Source organism: Portunus trituberculatus, chromosome 40 (assembly GCF_017591435.1).
Source record: "Portunus trituberculatus isolate SZX2019 chromosome 40, ASM1759143v1, whole genome shotgun sequence".
Lineage (NCBI taxonomy): Eukaryota > Metazoa > Arthropoda > Malacostraca > Decapoda > Portunidae > Portunus > Portunus trituberculatus.
The window spans coordinates 17,657,609-17,676,691 of NC_059294.1; the positions used below are offsets into that span (position 1 = coordinate 17,657,609).

Sequence of the window (19,083 nt, forward strand, 5' to 3'; positions counted from 1 at the left end):
GCGGAAAGAGACTGATTGTTGTGGTGGCCACACGAAGTGGTGACGCTACGGTAAGGTAAATAAAACACGTAAATAGAATCGAGGGTAGCAATTACCAAACACCGTAACTGTGAATTCATCAGATAACGAAGTACCGTATAAGGACTTACTGTACAAGACTGTATAATAACACTGATCACACTGACTGTTTAGTAATGGTCATGATTACTGAAGCCTTGAGTGATGTGTATTCTAAGTCCATCCTACAATAGCGGAAGAGTAAGAAGGCAAAGGAAATACCCTTTTAGTTCATATATTTTGACAATGGTGCAGATGAAGGGATGATGGACATTCCTACCTCCACAGTTTCTGGATAATAATTACCTGATGAGTCAGTGTTATTTCAGTTTGTCAGAAACAACCATTAAGGATACAATGCAGGACAGCAAGTGTCTAGTGCTAAGGTACAGTACAGTACAGATGTGATGAAGTAACAGCATCTTGACCTACCTGGCTTGGTGAATGCCACAATGAGCGCAACAGCAATGATGGCGGCAAAACCCATCGAGACAACACAGCATGCTCGCTTCTGGGAGCACACCATGACAGCCCCCGGCTCATACATGGCCCGTTTGTTGACCATGAAGCCGCTCTCATTGGGTGACCCTGCAAGGCAGCAACTTAGTGGCTAGAAGACAGGGAAGGTAGATTCTTTCATACACTACAAGAAAGATGACAGTCATGCCATCAGATTGTTTGTTCCTTAATTCAAGGAGCCTTGAAAATGATAAAGCATGTATGAGCATATGTTATGGAACCTGCAAATAGAGTGAAGACCATATTTCATGAAATATTGGTCTCTTATACAGTAGTATTGTATACTTAGATCACAGAGGACTGAAGATAAAAAGGAATGAGGAGCAGCAGACAGTGTCTAAGAAGATTAGCAACAACTTACAAAAGGGATTTTTGCTAAACAGCAAGCTTCTACACTGTCTCTAGGCAATAGTGATGGGCTAGCTACCCTCCTTGACAATGTACTCAGAATTATGCAAATACTGATAGGGAAAAAATGGATGAATAAAAACTAACCACACCTATTTGTCAAAATTATACCAGCAGACGAAATATGCTCAATATTCAGCACTTTTCAGCAGCGTTGCAAGTTTTGGCTTGCCTTGCATTGAGAAAAAAACACATTCACAAAACCACATCAAATCATCATTACTCATCACTCACTAGTGAAGTCCCCATCAACACCAGTAGAAGTCACTTTCCAATTAAACTGGTGCCAGAAGTTCTCCACTACTCTACACATACAAAAAGGAAAAAAACATTACAATAGAATAGCACTGCAATATGAAAATAAAGAAACATAAATATATGTACAATATGAGTAAAAACCTGTGGCGAATAATTAATAATAAACTATATATGCATATACTTTGACACCAATGTACGCAGAAGTACACCTTGACCTCACTGAACAAGAAACACACAGAGAAAAGTAAGTGAACAAGAGGCAGCAGGGGACACTTACTCACTCCCTCCCCTTCCATTCCTATCCCATACTGCCATGTGGAGGAAGATGAAAGATCACAAGACACCAGCAATTTTCCACAACTTCTGCAAATGTGATTTTTTTCTGTAACCTGTTGTTGGTGACACATTAAAGTCCAAGGCATGAAATAAGAGTGAAGTAAAACTGTAAAACTAGGAGTATATCCCTACTATTACCAAGAAGTTTGTGACACAGCCAAATTTACGTATTGTAAACAGTGCAGTTCACAAAACGATAAATTACAAAAGATGAATAGAAAAAAAAAAAATTCAGGTATATATGCACACGTGATATTCCCACATGCATACATGCACCTTGCCTCTGCCTTTTGCACTGGATACATGTCAGCCTGCTGCTGCCTCCTTCAAGGGGCACAATGTACTTTTTTTTTTTTTTTAAGCACACTAGTTCAACACAAGTGAATAAAAGAAAAATTTCAAAGAGAAAAACATACAGGTTCCATGTGCATTGATGAGTGAGTCTTAACAGAGGAAGTGTACTGATTCAAGATGATAGTGATAATAAAATCAATAAAAATAATAATGGCCAACATTTCACTGTCATACTATTCCATGATTTAGAGACTGTTTATTACTTATTAAGTCATCTCTATTTTTGTTGGTCCATGTCACGACAATCACTATCAAGTGGAATATTGTTGAACCATATAAAAGGACAGAATATTCAAGTTAGACAAATGACTGTAGTAATATTTAGTATCACTAGTAGTAGTGTGGTGATGCTATAAAAAAAACTGTACCAATAGGATGAACATCATATATATATATATATATATATATATATATATATATATATATATATATATATATATATATATATATTTTTTTTTTTTTTTTTTTTTATTTATTTTTTTTTTAATAAGAGAACAGGAAAGGTTAACAGCTTAGGTAAAAAACATATAATTCTGCTACATAGAGTACATAATTCCTGACCATCAGATCAGTTACACTGCAAGTTACACTGATTTCATTCATGTGGCAAAAATCCTCTGGACAGAATGGTCACAAAGCCAAATGTTCCTCTAAAATGTTGAAAGAAAAGATGAAAGCATGTAAATTTGAGGACAAAATGTCTAAGAAAGGTAAGTTATCTCACTCTGAGCTTAGTAAAGGCAATCAGAGCAAAGTTAGATGCAAGTGAACATTGAAGACTAGATATGGAACTGACATGGTACAGGAAGTGACTCATTTCAGTCTGGCTCACATATGTGCACACACACACACACACACACACACACACACACACACACACACACACACACACACACACACACACACACACACACACACACACAGATCGCACAGTAAAAAGCTGAGAAAAGGAAGATGTCTGAGAGATATTAAAAAATATAGTTTCCCGCAGCGATGTATTGAGACGTGGAACAGTTTAGATGATGAAGTAGTGTCTGCAACGAGTGTGCACACTTTTAAAGTAAGATTGGACAAATGTAGATATGGAGACAGGGCCACATGAGCATAAAGCCCAGGCCCTGTAAAACTACAAACAGGTAAATACAACTAGGTAAATACACACACACACACACACACACAGTAACTATTTCTACAATATCCTCAAGTAATCTGCTTTGGGAAAAATTTTGAAATACATGTATTTACAAATAGTGAAGGTAAATGATAAGTAAAGTTAAATGTAACTATACTATTACTACTGATAATATCAACCAATAAGTCACAGACACATAACTATGAAAACACATACAGTAATTCACCTGAGATGAATCTCATATAAATGTATTACCTATATACTTTTATTTTAACATTAGTATTTCTTGAAGAATATTCTTCACACATTGGAAAGAAAATGGACATTCAAGAGAGTGGAGATACATGTATCAAAAACATGCTTGTTTGTTTTTGCATTTCATGTTGAATTTATTATATAATATATGGACTTGAATGTCCCTAAGAAATCATGCCTCTCATTTCTCTGCAGAGAAATGCATGCACACGCACACAGACGCACGCACTAGGTAAATACACACACACACACACACACACACACACACACACACACACACACACACACACACACACACACACACACACACACACACGAACACACATGAACAAACACACACACACATAGTGATACACAGTAACACAGTTTCAGTGCATATAAGGAGGCGAGTCAAGAATTAATGTACAGTTGCATATATTTGCACAGGATGCAGAACTCTGTCATATCCTCTCCTTTCAGTGGTTCTTTGCTGCTGCTCTACAGCTTTCCATTATGAAAGTGAGAAGTTGGGAAACATAAGTATGGAAAGCTAACTGTGGAGGCTCTGAAATTTTCTTTCCTTACACCTTAGGAGCTAATAATTCTATCTGACTTTTTTACAAGCCACAGAGCTCCATTTCTAAGGAACCAGTCTTACAATTATATTTCAGTGAAATGCACCAGAAAGCAAGTTAACAACTGACATGATATAAACACTAGCAGCTTTTCCATTTGACACATATGATTTAAGTCTGGCAGTATGAGGTAAATGACAATGCTGAGTGCATCTCATGCAACATCAACTGCACATCAGTAAACATCAAATAAGTCAAGTGTGGTCAAGGCATATTTCCTGCTCCCAAGCCACAGGATAAAAAAAAGTGCTATTAACATTTTTTTTTCCCAGAATATTCATTTCACTGAACCAAACCCATACAACTAAACAAAGGAATGGTACAGTAAGACATGAAAGTGTCTGAGCCTCATCAACTCTTCATAATTTCGTCCACTGCTAAACTAAACACTGCTAATATTCTATGCACAGAAAGTGACAGTAGTAAGAATAGAATTATACTGTAGATTAAACTAGAGGAAAGTAATGCTTCAAATATATCAAAAGGTAAAATCCTGACTACAGATTTAAAGTAAGGTCCTTGAGAAAACATAACTATGTGTGCACTGATTGACTCAGCCTATGCTTGCTTGCTTGGTTGATAAAATAAAACACTATTTTCATGCTTCCTTGATTACAGGGAAATTTAGCAACCCAAATTATGCAGCTAAGAGGGATTTTAACTTAGTGCAGTTATAGTAAGAGGTAAAACTTGAATAATTTGGATGGTGTGAAGTAAACTTACCCTTACTTCAATATCAGGAGACTACAGCAGTCACTTTCAGTAAAAGAGAGGGTGGAAATTGGTAAGGGGTGAGGACACAAAATCTTACATCATCATCTTAACATAATCTCAAGTATGCTGACAGTTATTAGGTACCATCTGCTGATCCTCTGGCAAGGCAATGATGGGCTAATCTGGCCACATTGGTTGAGATGTAACCTAAAGTGCTTGTGTGAGTGTGTGTTTACCACATCTCTACAATAAAGTAATAGATAAGTTTTGTGTGTGAATGTGATCTAAAGACAAATTTTGCTTTCCCATACCTACAAAACACAACCTTATGATATCTATTCCAGCACACAACTCCAATGACTCAGCCACTAAAATTATTTCCACATGAGTAGTTTTTCATCCTAGATAATGAATTTAAAAAATAGTTGAAAATAATGTTTGTAACTATAACAGCACTTTGACACATACTATTTCTTGTGCTAATGCTAATGCTATTCCTATTCTCTCTCTCTCTCTCTCTCTCTCTCTCTCTCTCTCTCTCTCTCCAGAAAAAAAAACTACCTATCCTAACCAAATTTGTGAGTTTTATTATTTGTAGTGAAAAGTTAGTTGGTTATATATCTTAAATTTTCATCTTTGTTGTTCAATTATTCTATAAAGAACTTTTGATCAAATCTGAAATGTAAAACCAATACAGACTTCATCCAGCATGTGCACAGATCTCCCCCTCTCACTTGGCAACACTGCTCTCAGTATCCAACAACTGGGAAGGAGACTCTCACACAAAGCTTTAAAAATTCCACACTCACAACAAGAGTGAGAGAGCACCATCAGTGACCTATGTAGGAAAAATCTATGCACAAGAAATTTGAAGGAGACAAAACTTTATCTGGAGTAAGTAATTAATCACAGTGGTTATGACGAGATTTTCTTGGGTGGAAGAATTTGTGTCATTGGAGAACTGAAACAGAACAGGGACAAAGAATGCAAGATGGAAAGAGCTGGTTGGTAGCTCAAGATTTGTTTTAGTTAGAAGTTGAATAAAAGTATGTTCAAATCAAGATACAATACCCCTTTGGAGAGAATTCCTGGACGAAACATAAAAAAAAAAAAAAAAAAAGGAAAAAAAAAATGTAAAGGAAAGGCACTCCTGAAGATGATCGGAATCAGCCAACATGCAAACACAAGACTGTGGAAGCCACACACACCTGTAGCAGCCCATCAGACAACAGGTGTACAGTAACACCTGCGTCTGGTTCTCCAGCCCTTGACGGAGGCTGCATATTCATACAGGAAACAGCAGCCTGGCCATGAGAAGGTGTTCTAGTGGTGGCAAGATAGTCTGCCTGTGGGAGGCAGCAGCACCTATTCACAAGGGAGGTGACCTACCAGTGGAAAAGAAGACTCTGGCTTTAAGGGAGGTAATCTACTTGTGAGCATGTGTGGGAGGCAGCCAATCAGTTAGTGGAAGGTGCAACATATCTGCGAGAAGAGTGAGTGCTCTAGCTGTGGAAGTGGGGGGGGGGGTCAGTGATAGTCTGCATGTGGGGTAAGGCAGCTATCTGAACAAGAACTGCAGACATCTTTCATATCAAAGGGGAATCTTTGCTATGATGCACAAAGCACAAATGAAATCAGCAGTATTGAATAACGTGTTTGCCAGTATTCAAGAATCCTGTATCATATAGACAGTACTGAATATAATGTCCATATTCTCCTTGTTTATCACGGGCAGCTACAAGGGATAAAGCTATATGGCTGGGAATGCATATGCCTCCCTTGTGAATTTTACTTTCATTACAAAATACAATAAAAACAAAAAAATAAAGCTTCTCCTTATATTACTTTTCTAGTTTTCAAAGCAATATATCATTCAATTTGTCATTTATTATTTTACATAACTAAATAACATCAGATTAACAACTTGATTAAAGTACAAACAATTCTCCAAAACAGGTAATCCTCTGTGGGAAAAATAGGGAATATACCTAAGTGACAAATCAGAGAATAACCATTGATAGCCAGGCAGACAATGAAGACGAGTAAATGGATGAGGGGTGAATCACAGCATAATAGACCTTGAGTAACATAAGCCAAATAAATAATTGGTTGTAACTGAGGGTATTAGTCTGATGAAAGAATGAGGCAGAAGTGGTTTGGTATGTTCAGATGATGATGCCTAATATATATATAATAAATTTAGCTGCAATAAAAAGACAGTAGATATATATAAATATGCCAACATGAGTTAGGCATCCTGAGAACGAGTTTTATTGCTCCATGTATGTACAGATGATTGTGTGACTGTCCAATACCTGAGACTTTTCTTAGGTCCAGTGATTTGGGGCCTGGTTATGTTATTAGCATGGTCCTGAAGTCTAAAAACAGTGTGGTTTTGCAATTTACACCACGTCATGGATTCTAACTTAATTGCAGATCTGCATTATGGTTAACTTTTACACTGCGAATCTAGTAGTTACTTCTTAAGTACATACATATGTATAGTACACTTCAGTCCACCAGCCATCATGTGTTGAGTTGCCATGGTTCTCCGTGACGTGATGACTGCAATGCAAAGAGTCTGGAGAGAGTCTTTGCTGCAGTGGCTGGCTAAAATACCGAGTTACACTATTTATTGTATTTCATCGACAATTCTTAAGTTACATATAAATCAAGTACTCGATACTTGGTTTAAATGTTTTATTATTTTTTATATTAATCAAGGCCAGCACCGCTGCCCACACAAGCATTAGCAACGTCACACTACGACGGTAATGAACTGGAATTGATTAATCCCACCAATGTCAATAATACCGTGTTTTGCTTATTCATGTGGACATCAGTGCAGCTGACAGACACATAACAGAAGTTTACAGGCTGACAAGTGCCTCTAGCACATCTTGCCTTCATATTTACCAAATTTTCATGTAACGCCCAGCAAAGAACATTTGTAAGAAAGGAAAACCTGAATGTCGAGTTAGCCTATACCTATAAAATAAAAGCCTTGATTTCATACGCGAGGCACGGTTAACATATTTGTGGAGTGAATCTGCGCATTACGGGGTGGCCGGGTCATTAGGGAGCTGGTGTGAGATAAGGTGTACCTGTAAGGAAGGCAATGTCGTCGACGTCATGGTCGCTCATTGTTGGGTCCCGAGAAAACGAAGCACCTGGCCCGGGCCCTCCTAGCCGCACCTGCACGCTAATCTTGACACTGCCCAACTATTGATGTGGTGCACTACCGGAGCAGGAAGCACTGCGAAGGACACATGCTGGCGTGACCGTCACACTAGCAGACGATGACGACTACACTTGTGCCATCTTTTGTCCCTCGCGGGAACTCTGCACGGTAGCGGCAGCTCGAAGCTCGCGGATCATCGATCTGGCGGCTGCTGCTCTGCTCATTGCCAAAGAAGTTTGTGTTTTCCTCGCGCCTTATTTTATAAATGGAAAACTTCATGGTTTTAAGATGAAGTGCTTAGAAAAATAAAGATAGACGCATCACCCCACACTCAGTGACACATACTGGAAACACTGCTCGTTTACATTTAACACATCCAAAAGGAACGAATGTGTGCGGTGGTCGCCGTTTTTGCTTTTCGATCTTTTCCATGTTGTATTTTGAAGTCGTGGTATGAAACTAATCGCTTGATCAGTCATTATTACATCCAAAGAATAAGATGGCTAAATGTGTAATCGTTGTCATCACCTCCATTCACGTGGCGGAGCACGTACATAGACACCCCAACCATATGATAAAAAAAAAAAAACTCATGATGAACCACAAGAGAGTAAATAAATGCATTCCCGTGCTCATTTTTTTATCATTCATTATACTTACAGAAACATGAGAGAGAGAGAGAGAGAGAGAGAGAGAGAGAGAGAGAGAGAGAGTGTGTGTGTGTGTGTGTGTGTGTGTGTTGGAGTCAGCTGAGTACACATACACGTAACTCGCATAATACATCAGTTGACTTCCAGTAACTGAACACATCTCAACACTCATCAAATGAATTTCAGTTCATTCATTAAATAACATATTTACACATAAAAGTTAAAATAGTATATCAATTCCATGAATTACTGATAGAAAAAAAAAGTATTGCTCTTGCTTGATTTAATGATTGATTTTTTTTTTCACTGCTTTCTTCCTTATATTTTCAATAGTGCCACACATACCACCCTATGAAAGAGAAGCAACGGAAAGTCCTTTAATTTATAATGTGGCTGCACAATACAAGAATATACTACATGTTAACATATCCTCTCTGTCAGCTTAAAAAGGTGAGACTGAAATTAGAAAAGAAAAAAATAGATATTCGCAATTGTTTTAGAGGACGTAATATGTGTATGTATAAAAGAAATAGGTGTGCATTTCATTTCTTTATGAACAATGACTTACGACTCCAATTCTTGGATGATGTATGTAGCTACGATTTTTTTTTTTTTTTTTTTTTATTCTTTTCTATTGAACAAGCTGGTAGTGCACTCAAGTTTCTGCTGGTAAAATTTCTGGCTAATGGTTAATGGTTACGAGTATTTCACTGCCTCGCCTTGTGTTTGTTTGCTAAGTAATGATAGATACTCCCCACTCCATGTCCACCTCCCCATCTTCACTCCCTTTTGGTTTATACATTTCCTATATCCTCTTGCCTCTCTCTCTCTCTCTCTCTCTCTCTCTCTCTCTCTCTCTGTGTGTGTGTGTGTGTGTGTGTGTGTGTGTGTGTGTGTGTGTTGTAATACATATACATACGTCTCTGAGAGAGAGAGAGAGAGAGAGACATGTGCACGTAATACGAGCTCCCTACTTGAAGATACAGCCTTCCTACCTTTTTTTTTCTTCTTCTTTTTCTTTTTTGCTTAATCTATGTGTTACCTCAAGGGATCTTAATAGGTAAATATCATAGACTAAAAGTCGTGACGTGTCAATTAAACCACTCATTTCTAAACTTCAATCAATGGTTGCCTCCTTATCTTAACTCTCTCCTTGTTGTTACTTTTCTCATACCATTTCCCTATCACTTTCATGTAAGTCCTCTCTCTCTCTCTCTCTCTCTCTCTCTCTCTCTCTCTCTCTCTCTCTGCAGATTCAGGACAGTATAACACACACACACACACACACACACACACACACACACACACACTAAGGTGACAAAGGAAGAAGAAAGGAACTATGAAAAGGACATTGTCGAAAAATATAAGGAACAACCGAAATTGTTCTACAGATTCATAAATGGAAAAATAAGGCAAAAAGAAACAATAGAAAGGTTAAAAGGAGAGAACGGGATGGTGGAAGACCCAAAAGTATGGCAGAACTGTTAAATAGTAAATTTCAGGTCTTTACTAAGGAATCCAAATTTGAAAGACCACAGGGTAATAGAGAGACTGTCCATATGAAAGAGATTAAAGTAACCAAGCTTGAAATAAAAGAGTTGATGACGGAATTAGATGAGGAGAAGGCAATGGGACCGGATGAAGTCTCAGGCAGAATATTAAAAGAATGTAGAGAAGAACTAGCAAGTCCTATATACATCATAAAATGCTCAATAGAAAATGGAACAGTACCAGTAGAATGGAAAAGAGCTGAGGTGGTTCCCATATATAAGAGCGGAAGGAAGGAAGAACCTTTAAATTACAGACCGGTATCACTAACTAGTGTAATATGCAAGATGTGTGAAAGAGTAATAAAGAAACAATGGATTGAGTTTCTTGAAGACAACAAATTATTATCAAATAGCCAATTTGGTTTTAGAAAAGGTCGGTCGTGTAACAAATTTATTGAGTTTCTACTCTAGAATAGTTGATAAAGTACAAGAGAGAGAGGATGGATTGACTGTATTTATTTAGATTTAAAAAAGGCGTTTGATAAAGTGCCACATGAAAGATTACTATGGAAGTTAGAGGAGAAGGGTGGCTTAAAAGGAAGCACATTGAGATGGATGGAAAATTACTTGAGGGGGAGAGAAATAAGGACGGTAGTTAAAGATATGAAGTCCAAGTGGAGAGCAGTAGACAGCGGAGTGCCACAGGGTCAGTATTGGCACCAATACTTTTCTCATATATATATATATATATATACGACATGCCAGAGGGAGTGAACAGCTACATAAATCTGTTTGCCGACGATTGTGCAGAGTCATAAAACAAAAGGAGGATTGTGAAATAATGCAGGAAGACTTAAACAAGATCTAGAAATGGAGTAAAGAATGGGAGTTGGAATTCAATGTGGACAAAAGCCATATCGTGGAAATGGGAAAAAGTGAAAGACGACCAGTGGGAATCTATAAGATGGGAGATGTAGTAGAACTAGAAAAACTAAAAAAGGAAAAGGACTTAGGAGTGACGATGGAAGAAAACACTCAATCGGTAATCCATATTGATAGAATTTTCAAAGAGACATATAATTTGCTAAGGAATATTGGATTAACATTTCACTACATGGACAAAGAAATGATGAAGAAATTGATAAGTACTAAAATAAGACCCAGATTGGAATATGCAGGAGTTGTGTGGACCCCCATAAAAGAAACACATAAGAAATTGGAGAGACTACAAAAATGGCTACAAGAATGGTTCCAGAATTTAAAGGGATGACATATGAGGAGAGACTAAAAGCTATGGATCTACCAACCCTGGAACAGAGAAGAGAGAGGGATCTGATACAAGTTTATAAATTGATTAACGGAATGGATCAAGTGGATAATGAGAAACTAATCCTGAGAGAAGAATATGACATTAGAAGCACAAGATCGCATAGTAAGAAACTGAGGAAGGGAAGATATCTGAGAGATGTTAAAAAATATAGTTTCCCGCAAAGATGTGTTGAGACTTGGAACAGTTTGAGTGAGGAAGTGGTGTCAGCAACGAGTGTGCATGGTTTTAAAGAGAAACTGGATAAGTGTAGATATGGAGACGGGGCCACATGAGCATAAAGCCCAGGCCCTGTAAAACTACAACTAGGTAAATACAACTAGGTAAATACACACACACACCACGTAGTGTAAAGGTTAGCACGCTCGACTCACAATCGAGAGGGTCCGGGTTCGAGTCCCGGAAAGCGGCGAGGCAGATGGGCAAACCTCTTAATTGTGTAGCCCCCTGTTCACCAGGCAGTAAATAGGTACAGGATGTAACTCGAGGGGTTGTGGCCTCGCTTTCCCGGTGTGTGGAGTGTATGTTGTGGTCTCAGTCCTACCCGAAGATCGGTCTATGAGCTCTGAGCTCGCTCCGTAATGAGGAAGACTGGCTGGATGACCAGCAGACGACCGTGGTGGTGGTGGTGGTGGTGGTGAATTACACACACATAAACACACACACACACTTGGATAAAAGTAGATATGAAGATGGGACAGCATGAGTCCACTGTGGCTCTTGTCCTGTACCATACAACTAGGTAATTAAAACTAGGTAAATGAACAAAAGTAACTTGGAGCTTGGAACAGGAAGACTAACGGTGAGAAGGCAGCATATTGTCTTGGTCCCACAGATTAGTTACCTGTCACGGAAAGACGGAATATACACAATAAGTTGTCCTGTCATTATAATTTTTAACAAAGTAATCGTGAATATCTGGATTTTACTCTTTATTTTCAAGAAATATCAATTATAAGAGAGAGAGAGAGAGAGAGAGAGAGAGAGAGAGATGAATGGTGTATGAATGAATACTCCGTGGGGCTGAGAATGGGGGACGGGGAAGGTGGTAGTGGGAGAAGAGAGGGGAAGGCTATGATACACGTCAGAGGCAGCTCCCATGAGAAAAGGATGACAGATGTCACTTTTGTTATAAATATACGTTGAAAAACTGCTTCAAGTAGGAAGCTGATGATAAGTTAGAATCTATTAAATAGAGAGAAATCACAGTGACTAGCAGTCAAACAAACGTAAGTAAAACTTCCTAAATGCCCGAAATAAAGAGGATGTCACTCACAAACAATGCAAGAAATGATATTACTCCCTGAAAAGTGATAATGTAAGTAAGTACTAGGATGGAACATTCCCGAATTTCAAAGCAACAGAGTAAAAATTACCTCATAAAATTTAATGTTGATCTGATATGATGGAGAGTAGTAGTAGCAGTAGTAGTAGTAGTAGTAGTAGTAGTAGTAGTAGTAATAGTAGCAGTAGCAGTAGCAGTAGCAGTAGCAGCAGTAGTAGTAGTAATAGTAGTTGTAGTAGTGGTACAGCAATAGGCTTTCCCGTACTTTCCGATATCACTATTATTCTCTGCCACAAGAAATCGATTCACGGTTACACCAAAGTTTTTCACACGTTATTACTTCCATTTTTCTCGCCCTTCGCGCGCCACTGAACAAGGTAAATAATAGTAACAATAACAAACAATAACAATAACAGCACTACCACCTCCATCGCCACAACCACTACTACCACCAGTCCACCACCACCACCACCTCCAGTCCAGAGCAATAAAGTGACCCAAAAATATAGCCTTCCACAGATGGGGTTCCGAGAGGCTGACAGAAAGTGCTGCTTCATCACGCCCCACGCAAGCTCAGTCAAAACATTCTTGCATACACGACTGACCACATAATATTCAAGTAGACATACACATTCCTCATGATCGTTCTTTATAGTCTCTTACTGGATCACAACTGGAGATAAGGAGGAAAACTTTCTTGGCCAACCTATTTAATTTAGTTAAGAAACAGCATACAACATACGAGAGAAAAAAGTAGCACTGTCTAAGAAAAAAAATATATAGTAAGCTGCAGTAATCAAACAAGCCTGCATGTGACGGTCCTTATATCAGACACGCGTATACCTATGCCCACCTATGCACTGAGAAATCAGTCAAGGTAAAAGTAACACATGATTCTCTCTATTAATAGCCTTCAGGGTGCGAGAATATAGTATACGTAAATACAGAATGCTTTCTAACAGATTATATAATGACTCCAATAACAAGAAAGAAAAGTACAATATAAAAACACTGAAGCAACCATTGATAGCTATTTTCTCTATACTTATCATTATATATATATATATATATATATATATATATATATATATATATATATATATATATATATATATATATATATATATATATATATATATATATATATATATATATATATATATATATATATATATATATATATATATATATATATATATATATATATATATATATATATATATATATATATATATATATATATATATATATATATATATATATATATATATATATATATATATATATATATATATATATATATATATATATATATATATATATATATATATATATATATATATATATATATATATATATATATATATATATATATATATATATATATATATATATATATATATATATATATATATATATATATATATATATATATATATATATATATATATATATATATATATATATATATATATATATATATATATATATATATATATATATATATATATATATTTTTTTTTTTTTTGCAGGCACTAGGATGACAGTGGAAAGATGAACGGGAGGTAGATATTCTATGCATGTGATCTTGTTTATTATCGACGGGGATTAGTTAACGAAAGGACACAATTTCTCGTTTTTGTGATGGGATTCTTTGTTTATCTCTCTCTCTCTCTCTCTCTCTCTCTCTCTGAATATCTACCTGCACATGCAGTAAGCATGATATTTGATTTATCTCAGCATGAAATGTTTGCCGTCACTCTATGTATAAAATTTCAACTTAAAAATAAGTTCCTATTACATGAAACGTTACCAAACATACGTTATTTGTAGGAAGTTATTAGTTGTTTCATCAGCATAAAACTTTTTGCATAGCTGTAAGAGAGAGAGAGAGAGAGAGAGAGAGAGAGAGAGAGAGAGAGAGAGAGAGAGAGAGAGAGATTGCTCTCCTTCCTTCATAAACAATCATAATCTTTATAAACATACTGCTCTATTACTTTTCTGAAATTTACATCCATTATTATCTAGACATACTCGGCAATAAATAACAAAATTAAACAAGTAAATATAATACCTACTTCCTCGCTCCGCAGTATATAATATGATCTAAAGATACCAGTACAGCACATACGTTTCTCTGGTAGGGGAAACACCGTCTGGCTGCACATTTCGCTGTTAGGCTGAAAGAAATTCTTAACGTATTTACTGCTTGTCACAACTAAAAGGGACGAGGCACGGGGACTGAGGGCGCTCTCCTTTGTGTTCCTATTCTCTTAATAAAGTGCAGCCCAGTATTATGAAACATCCTGCTCTCTATTTGCTTTTTGCAAAGATCACAAAGATACTGTGCTGGGTCTTTAAATTGAGCGTTTCTCCTGTTAGTGATACCGAAATATTGTTAGTCTTCCATAAGGACAGTAAAAGCACTCTCAAAAATCAATGTAACTTCAACTAGCCTCCTTAATTAATTAAAGTAGAAGAAGTGATGCGCAGGTGTTTTCGAAAATGGTTCTTACCCGTTCTCAGTCATCTTTTATATTTATTTCTTTACATTTTTTTTCATAATCACCTACAGTTTTTCTTCTTTTTCTTTTTTTTTTTTTTTGCTTTAGCCAGTTCAGTATCCTGGTAATCTAAAAGAGAAGATAAACCAATTTCTTGATCTCAGTTACCTCAGTTACATTTTTTTTCTATTTCGACAATCACTTACATTTTCTAACCATTCACTTCCGTGATAGTCACTTCGATATTTTCATTAAACTAGAAAACAAAATTAACCCTCCACTTCCTATTTTCCTTTCTATTTCTACATTTTCTCTCCTTAATTTTTGTACCTACTACTGTATTGTATGTTTAATCTTATCCTTAGGGTAACTGGGACAAGACCATTCTCTCTCTCTCTCTCTCTCTCTCTCTCTCTGTTTGTTTGATTGTGTGTGTGTGTGTGTGTGTGTGTGTGTGTGTGTGTGTGTGTGTGTGTAATTCACCTCCCAGCCAGTCTTCCCCATTACAGAGCGAACTTAGAGCTCATAGACCGATCTTCGGGTAGGACTGAGACCACATCACACACAACACACACCGGGAAAGCGAGACCACAACCCCTCGAGTTACATCCCGTACCTATTTACTACTAGGTGAACAGGGGCCACACATGAAGAGGCTTGCCCATTTGCCTCGCCGCTTCCGGGACTCGAACCCGGCCCTCTCGATTGTGAGTCGAGCGTGCTAACCACTACACTACGCGGTGTGTGTGTGTGTGTGTGTGTGTGTGTGTGTGTGTGTGTGTGTGTGTGTGTGTGTGTGTGTGTGTATGGGTTATTCACCACGGTCGTTTCCTGGTCACCCATCTAGCTCATACTGATCCATCTTTGGGTAGGACTGAGACCACATTACACAACACACACTGGGAAAGTGAGGCCATAACCCCTCGAGTTACATCTCATACCTATTTACTGCAAGGTGAAGAGGGGCTACACATTAAGAGGCTCGCCCATTTGTCTTGCCGCTCCCGGGAGTCCAACCGTGCTAACCACCATACATACGCAGTGTGTGTGTGTGTGTGTGTGTGTGTGTGTGTGTGTGTGTGTGTGTGTGTGTGTGTCATAGAATGCATAATTAGAGGTCATAGAACTGATTAGTCAGGTGATCAGGATATTTTCTCTTGATTATAGTACAAAATCCTTTTTAAACTATCATTTAAACGAAGAGAGTGCTCTTAAACATAGATAAATATTTCTCACTGCAGCCTGTTAAATATATGACCGTCAAGTGCCCCCTTACCCAGTGGATAACTCTGCCCAGCCAGTTCACGAGTTTATTTATACATGAAAAATTAATGATTTGCAAACTAATTAAGCGTCGCATTACTTCATTGTTTCGTAGGTCCCTCTCCGATCCCCCTGCCTCCTTTCTCAGTAGCCCTGCCAGACCCCGTAGAGCTCATTAATTTGCTCCCCAAGTGCCCCGCTGTGTTTATGTGATGGATTTTGTTCATACCACCCGGAGGAGCAAGCTTTCTGTGTCTGGACTAAGTGAAAATGAAATTGAAAGGTGAAAAAAGAAAAGGAAAACTGAAATACACTAAAAATCGAAATAAAATATACGATAAGAAAATAAATGCACAAGACAGAGAAACCCATTGAAAGCACAAACAGCAGCAAATCTTTTGGGTCATTCTTGTGTTTGGTTTTATTGTAAAATCCAAAGTGGTCGACGTAAAATAAGATAGTCATGACAGAGGAACATAATGAATGTACTTTGTAAATATCATAGTATCATAAGTTACATCTACCAAACTATGTACTTCTATAACGCTACTCATAAATTTCACCATTGCTACTTCTACTATACTGTTCAATAATGACAACTGGGCTATTTTTTCCACTTAAAGGATACATGTAGTTATACGCCACACGCTTCATTTCTTTCACTTGATGTTGATATTACCGTGTTACCCTTCCTCTGCCCTTATATACTACTATGTCTATTAACCCTACCTACTCTCTTCTGGTATTTGTTTCCATTCACAACTTCATTGTTCTTGTTTTTATTTTTCAGAAGTAATTTGCACCAATTAGCTTTTTCTCGTAGCTTAATAAATAAGTGTCTAGATAAATAGACAGATTTCCTTCATGTTTTCCCACAACAGTTCTATGGAACGTCATGTAGCTTTTCTCGTGCTAAAAGATCAGATAAAATAAACAAAAGCAAAAAAAAAAAAAAAGAAAAATGCAAAGAATAGATAAATGAATAAATAAATGATATTTAAAATACCGAAATACATAACTAGAAAAACAAATTTTCTCTCCCGCAAGAAACGTTTTCAGAGATGCGTCACAAGATACCATCCTGCTCGATCTGTCCATGGTACATGGAGCTCTTCCCGATCGTGGTCGCGGAGGCTGTAAAGATGGATGCTCATAACCTGAACCCACTCCTCGCCCTTTCCAATATATTTCCCTTTCGGACTGCGCGTAACTATCAGACGTTTATTGACTTTTTCTGAATGAACTGTCTTGCCCGTAAAGGTTAAAATGTATAGGTGCAGGAAGGGGAAGAGATGATGATGATAATAATTATGATAATAATAAACAATCTTAATGATGGTAGCAGTAGTAGTAGTAGTAGTAGTAGTAGTAGTAGTAGTAGTAGTAGCAGCAGTGGCAGCAGTAGCAGTAGCAGCAGCAGCAGTTGGTAGTAGCAGCAGCAGCAGCAGCAGCAGCAGCAGCAGCAGCAGCAGCAGCAGCAGCAGCAGCAGCAGCAGCAGCAGCAGCAGCAGCAGCAGTAGTAGTAGTAGTAGTAGTAGTAGTAGTAGTAGTAGTAGTAGTAGTAGTAGTAGTAGTAATAGTAGTAGTAGTAGTAGTAGTAGTAGTAGTAATAGTAGCAGTAGCAATAGTACCAGTAATAGTAACAGTAGTAGTAGTAGTAGTAGTAGTAGTAGTAGTAGTAGTAGTAGTAGTAGTAGTAGTAGTAGTAGTAGTAGTAGTAGTAGTGGTAGTAGTAGTAGCTGTTTAGTTGTTTTTGCTGTTGTTGCAGCATATTAGTAGTAAAATGGTGGCAGTAATTGTAATAGTGATGATGATGATGATGATGATGATGTTGATTATGACAATGATGATGATAAAGATGATGGTGATGATGATAATGACAATGATGATGATAAAGATGATGGTGATGATAATAAACTACAACGAACTCTTATCATGCCATTACAGCCATCACCGTCACTACTACTGCTACTACTGATACTCCCAAACAACACTGGAATATGTTAACAGATCAATTCAGTGCTACAAAATAATGACATATAACCTGGTTATAAAACATTTGGTTAAAAAAATCTAGCACATTTCTTAAACTAAGTAATTTTGGTTAAGAATTTTACATTTTACCATCAATTTAAATAGTTAGAGGGAAAGAAAGAGAGAGAGAGAGAGAGAGAGAGAGAGAGAGAGAGAGAGAGAGAGAGAGAGAGAATTCACTTAAGTTACAAGGAGGAGGAAGAGAAGTTGTGGGAAAGTTTTCGCTCGGATTCAAAGATTTTTTTTAGGGACGAGTAACGAGGAGTGGGTGTGAAAGAGAAGGGGAATTCTCTCACTTGGCGCCTCTGCTCCTGTGTCATCAAAGTTATTATACTCACCCCTGGCTACATTCGCAGGATGTTGCAGCAGAATCAATGAAGAGGTTTGACAATACTGTAGATTAGATAAATTTATTGATTGACATGATAGGTTGATGCAGGAACAATGTTTTATACTGGGACCGGTCTCTGAATTCTTGTAGCTAGCTCCCTTTATGTATATACATTCTTCTGAGTGAGTCATTTGATGTTCGATCAACAATTGTCACAAAATAGGACGCTTTGACTTTCTTTAACGAGTTATGAAACTGCTTTCATTAAAATCCATTAATTAGACATAAAATTCTTAAGTGACTTGGAAAGAATGCTGAGAAAACCAGTAACAGTGTCTGGACTTTATGGCAATAATAGGGAATTGAGTGTC

The 19,083-nt window shown here is 37.3% G+C and overlaps 1 protein-coding gene across 11 annotated transcripts in view; it reads right to left on the reverse strand.

Annotated features, from left to right (window-relative positions):
* LOC123515958 (endoplasmic reticulum aminopeptidase 1-like) overlaps window positions 1–19,083 on the reverse strand; it is a 197,643-nt gene that overhangs the window by 140,105 nt on the left and 38,455 nt on the right. For 4 of the 11 annotated variants that reach the window (XM_045274902.1, XM_045274904.1, XM_045274899.1 and 1 more), the window contains exon 3: window positions 490–645. In XM_045274902.1, the coding sequence (XP_045130837.1) occupies window positions 490–645 (156 nt within the window). Of the gene's footprint in view, window positions 1–489; window positions 646–4,656; window positions 4,690–5,855; window positions 5,952–7,142; window positions 7,165–7,751; window positions 8,000–19,083 lie in introns of those variants that run through there. The other 7 variants (XM_045274909.1, XM_045274900.1, XM_045274906.1 and 4 more) reach the window with 6 other exon arrangements.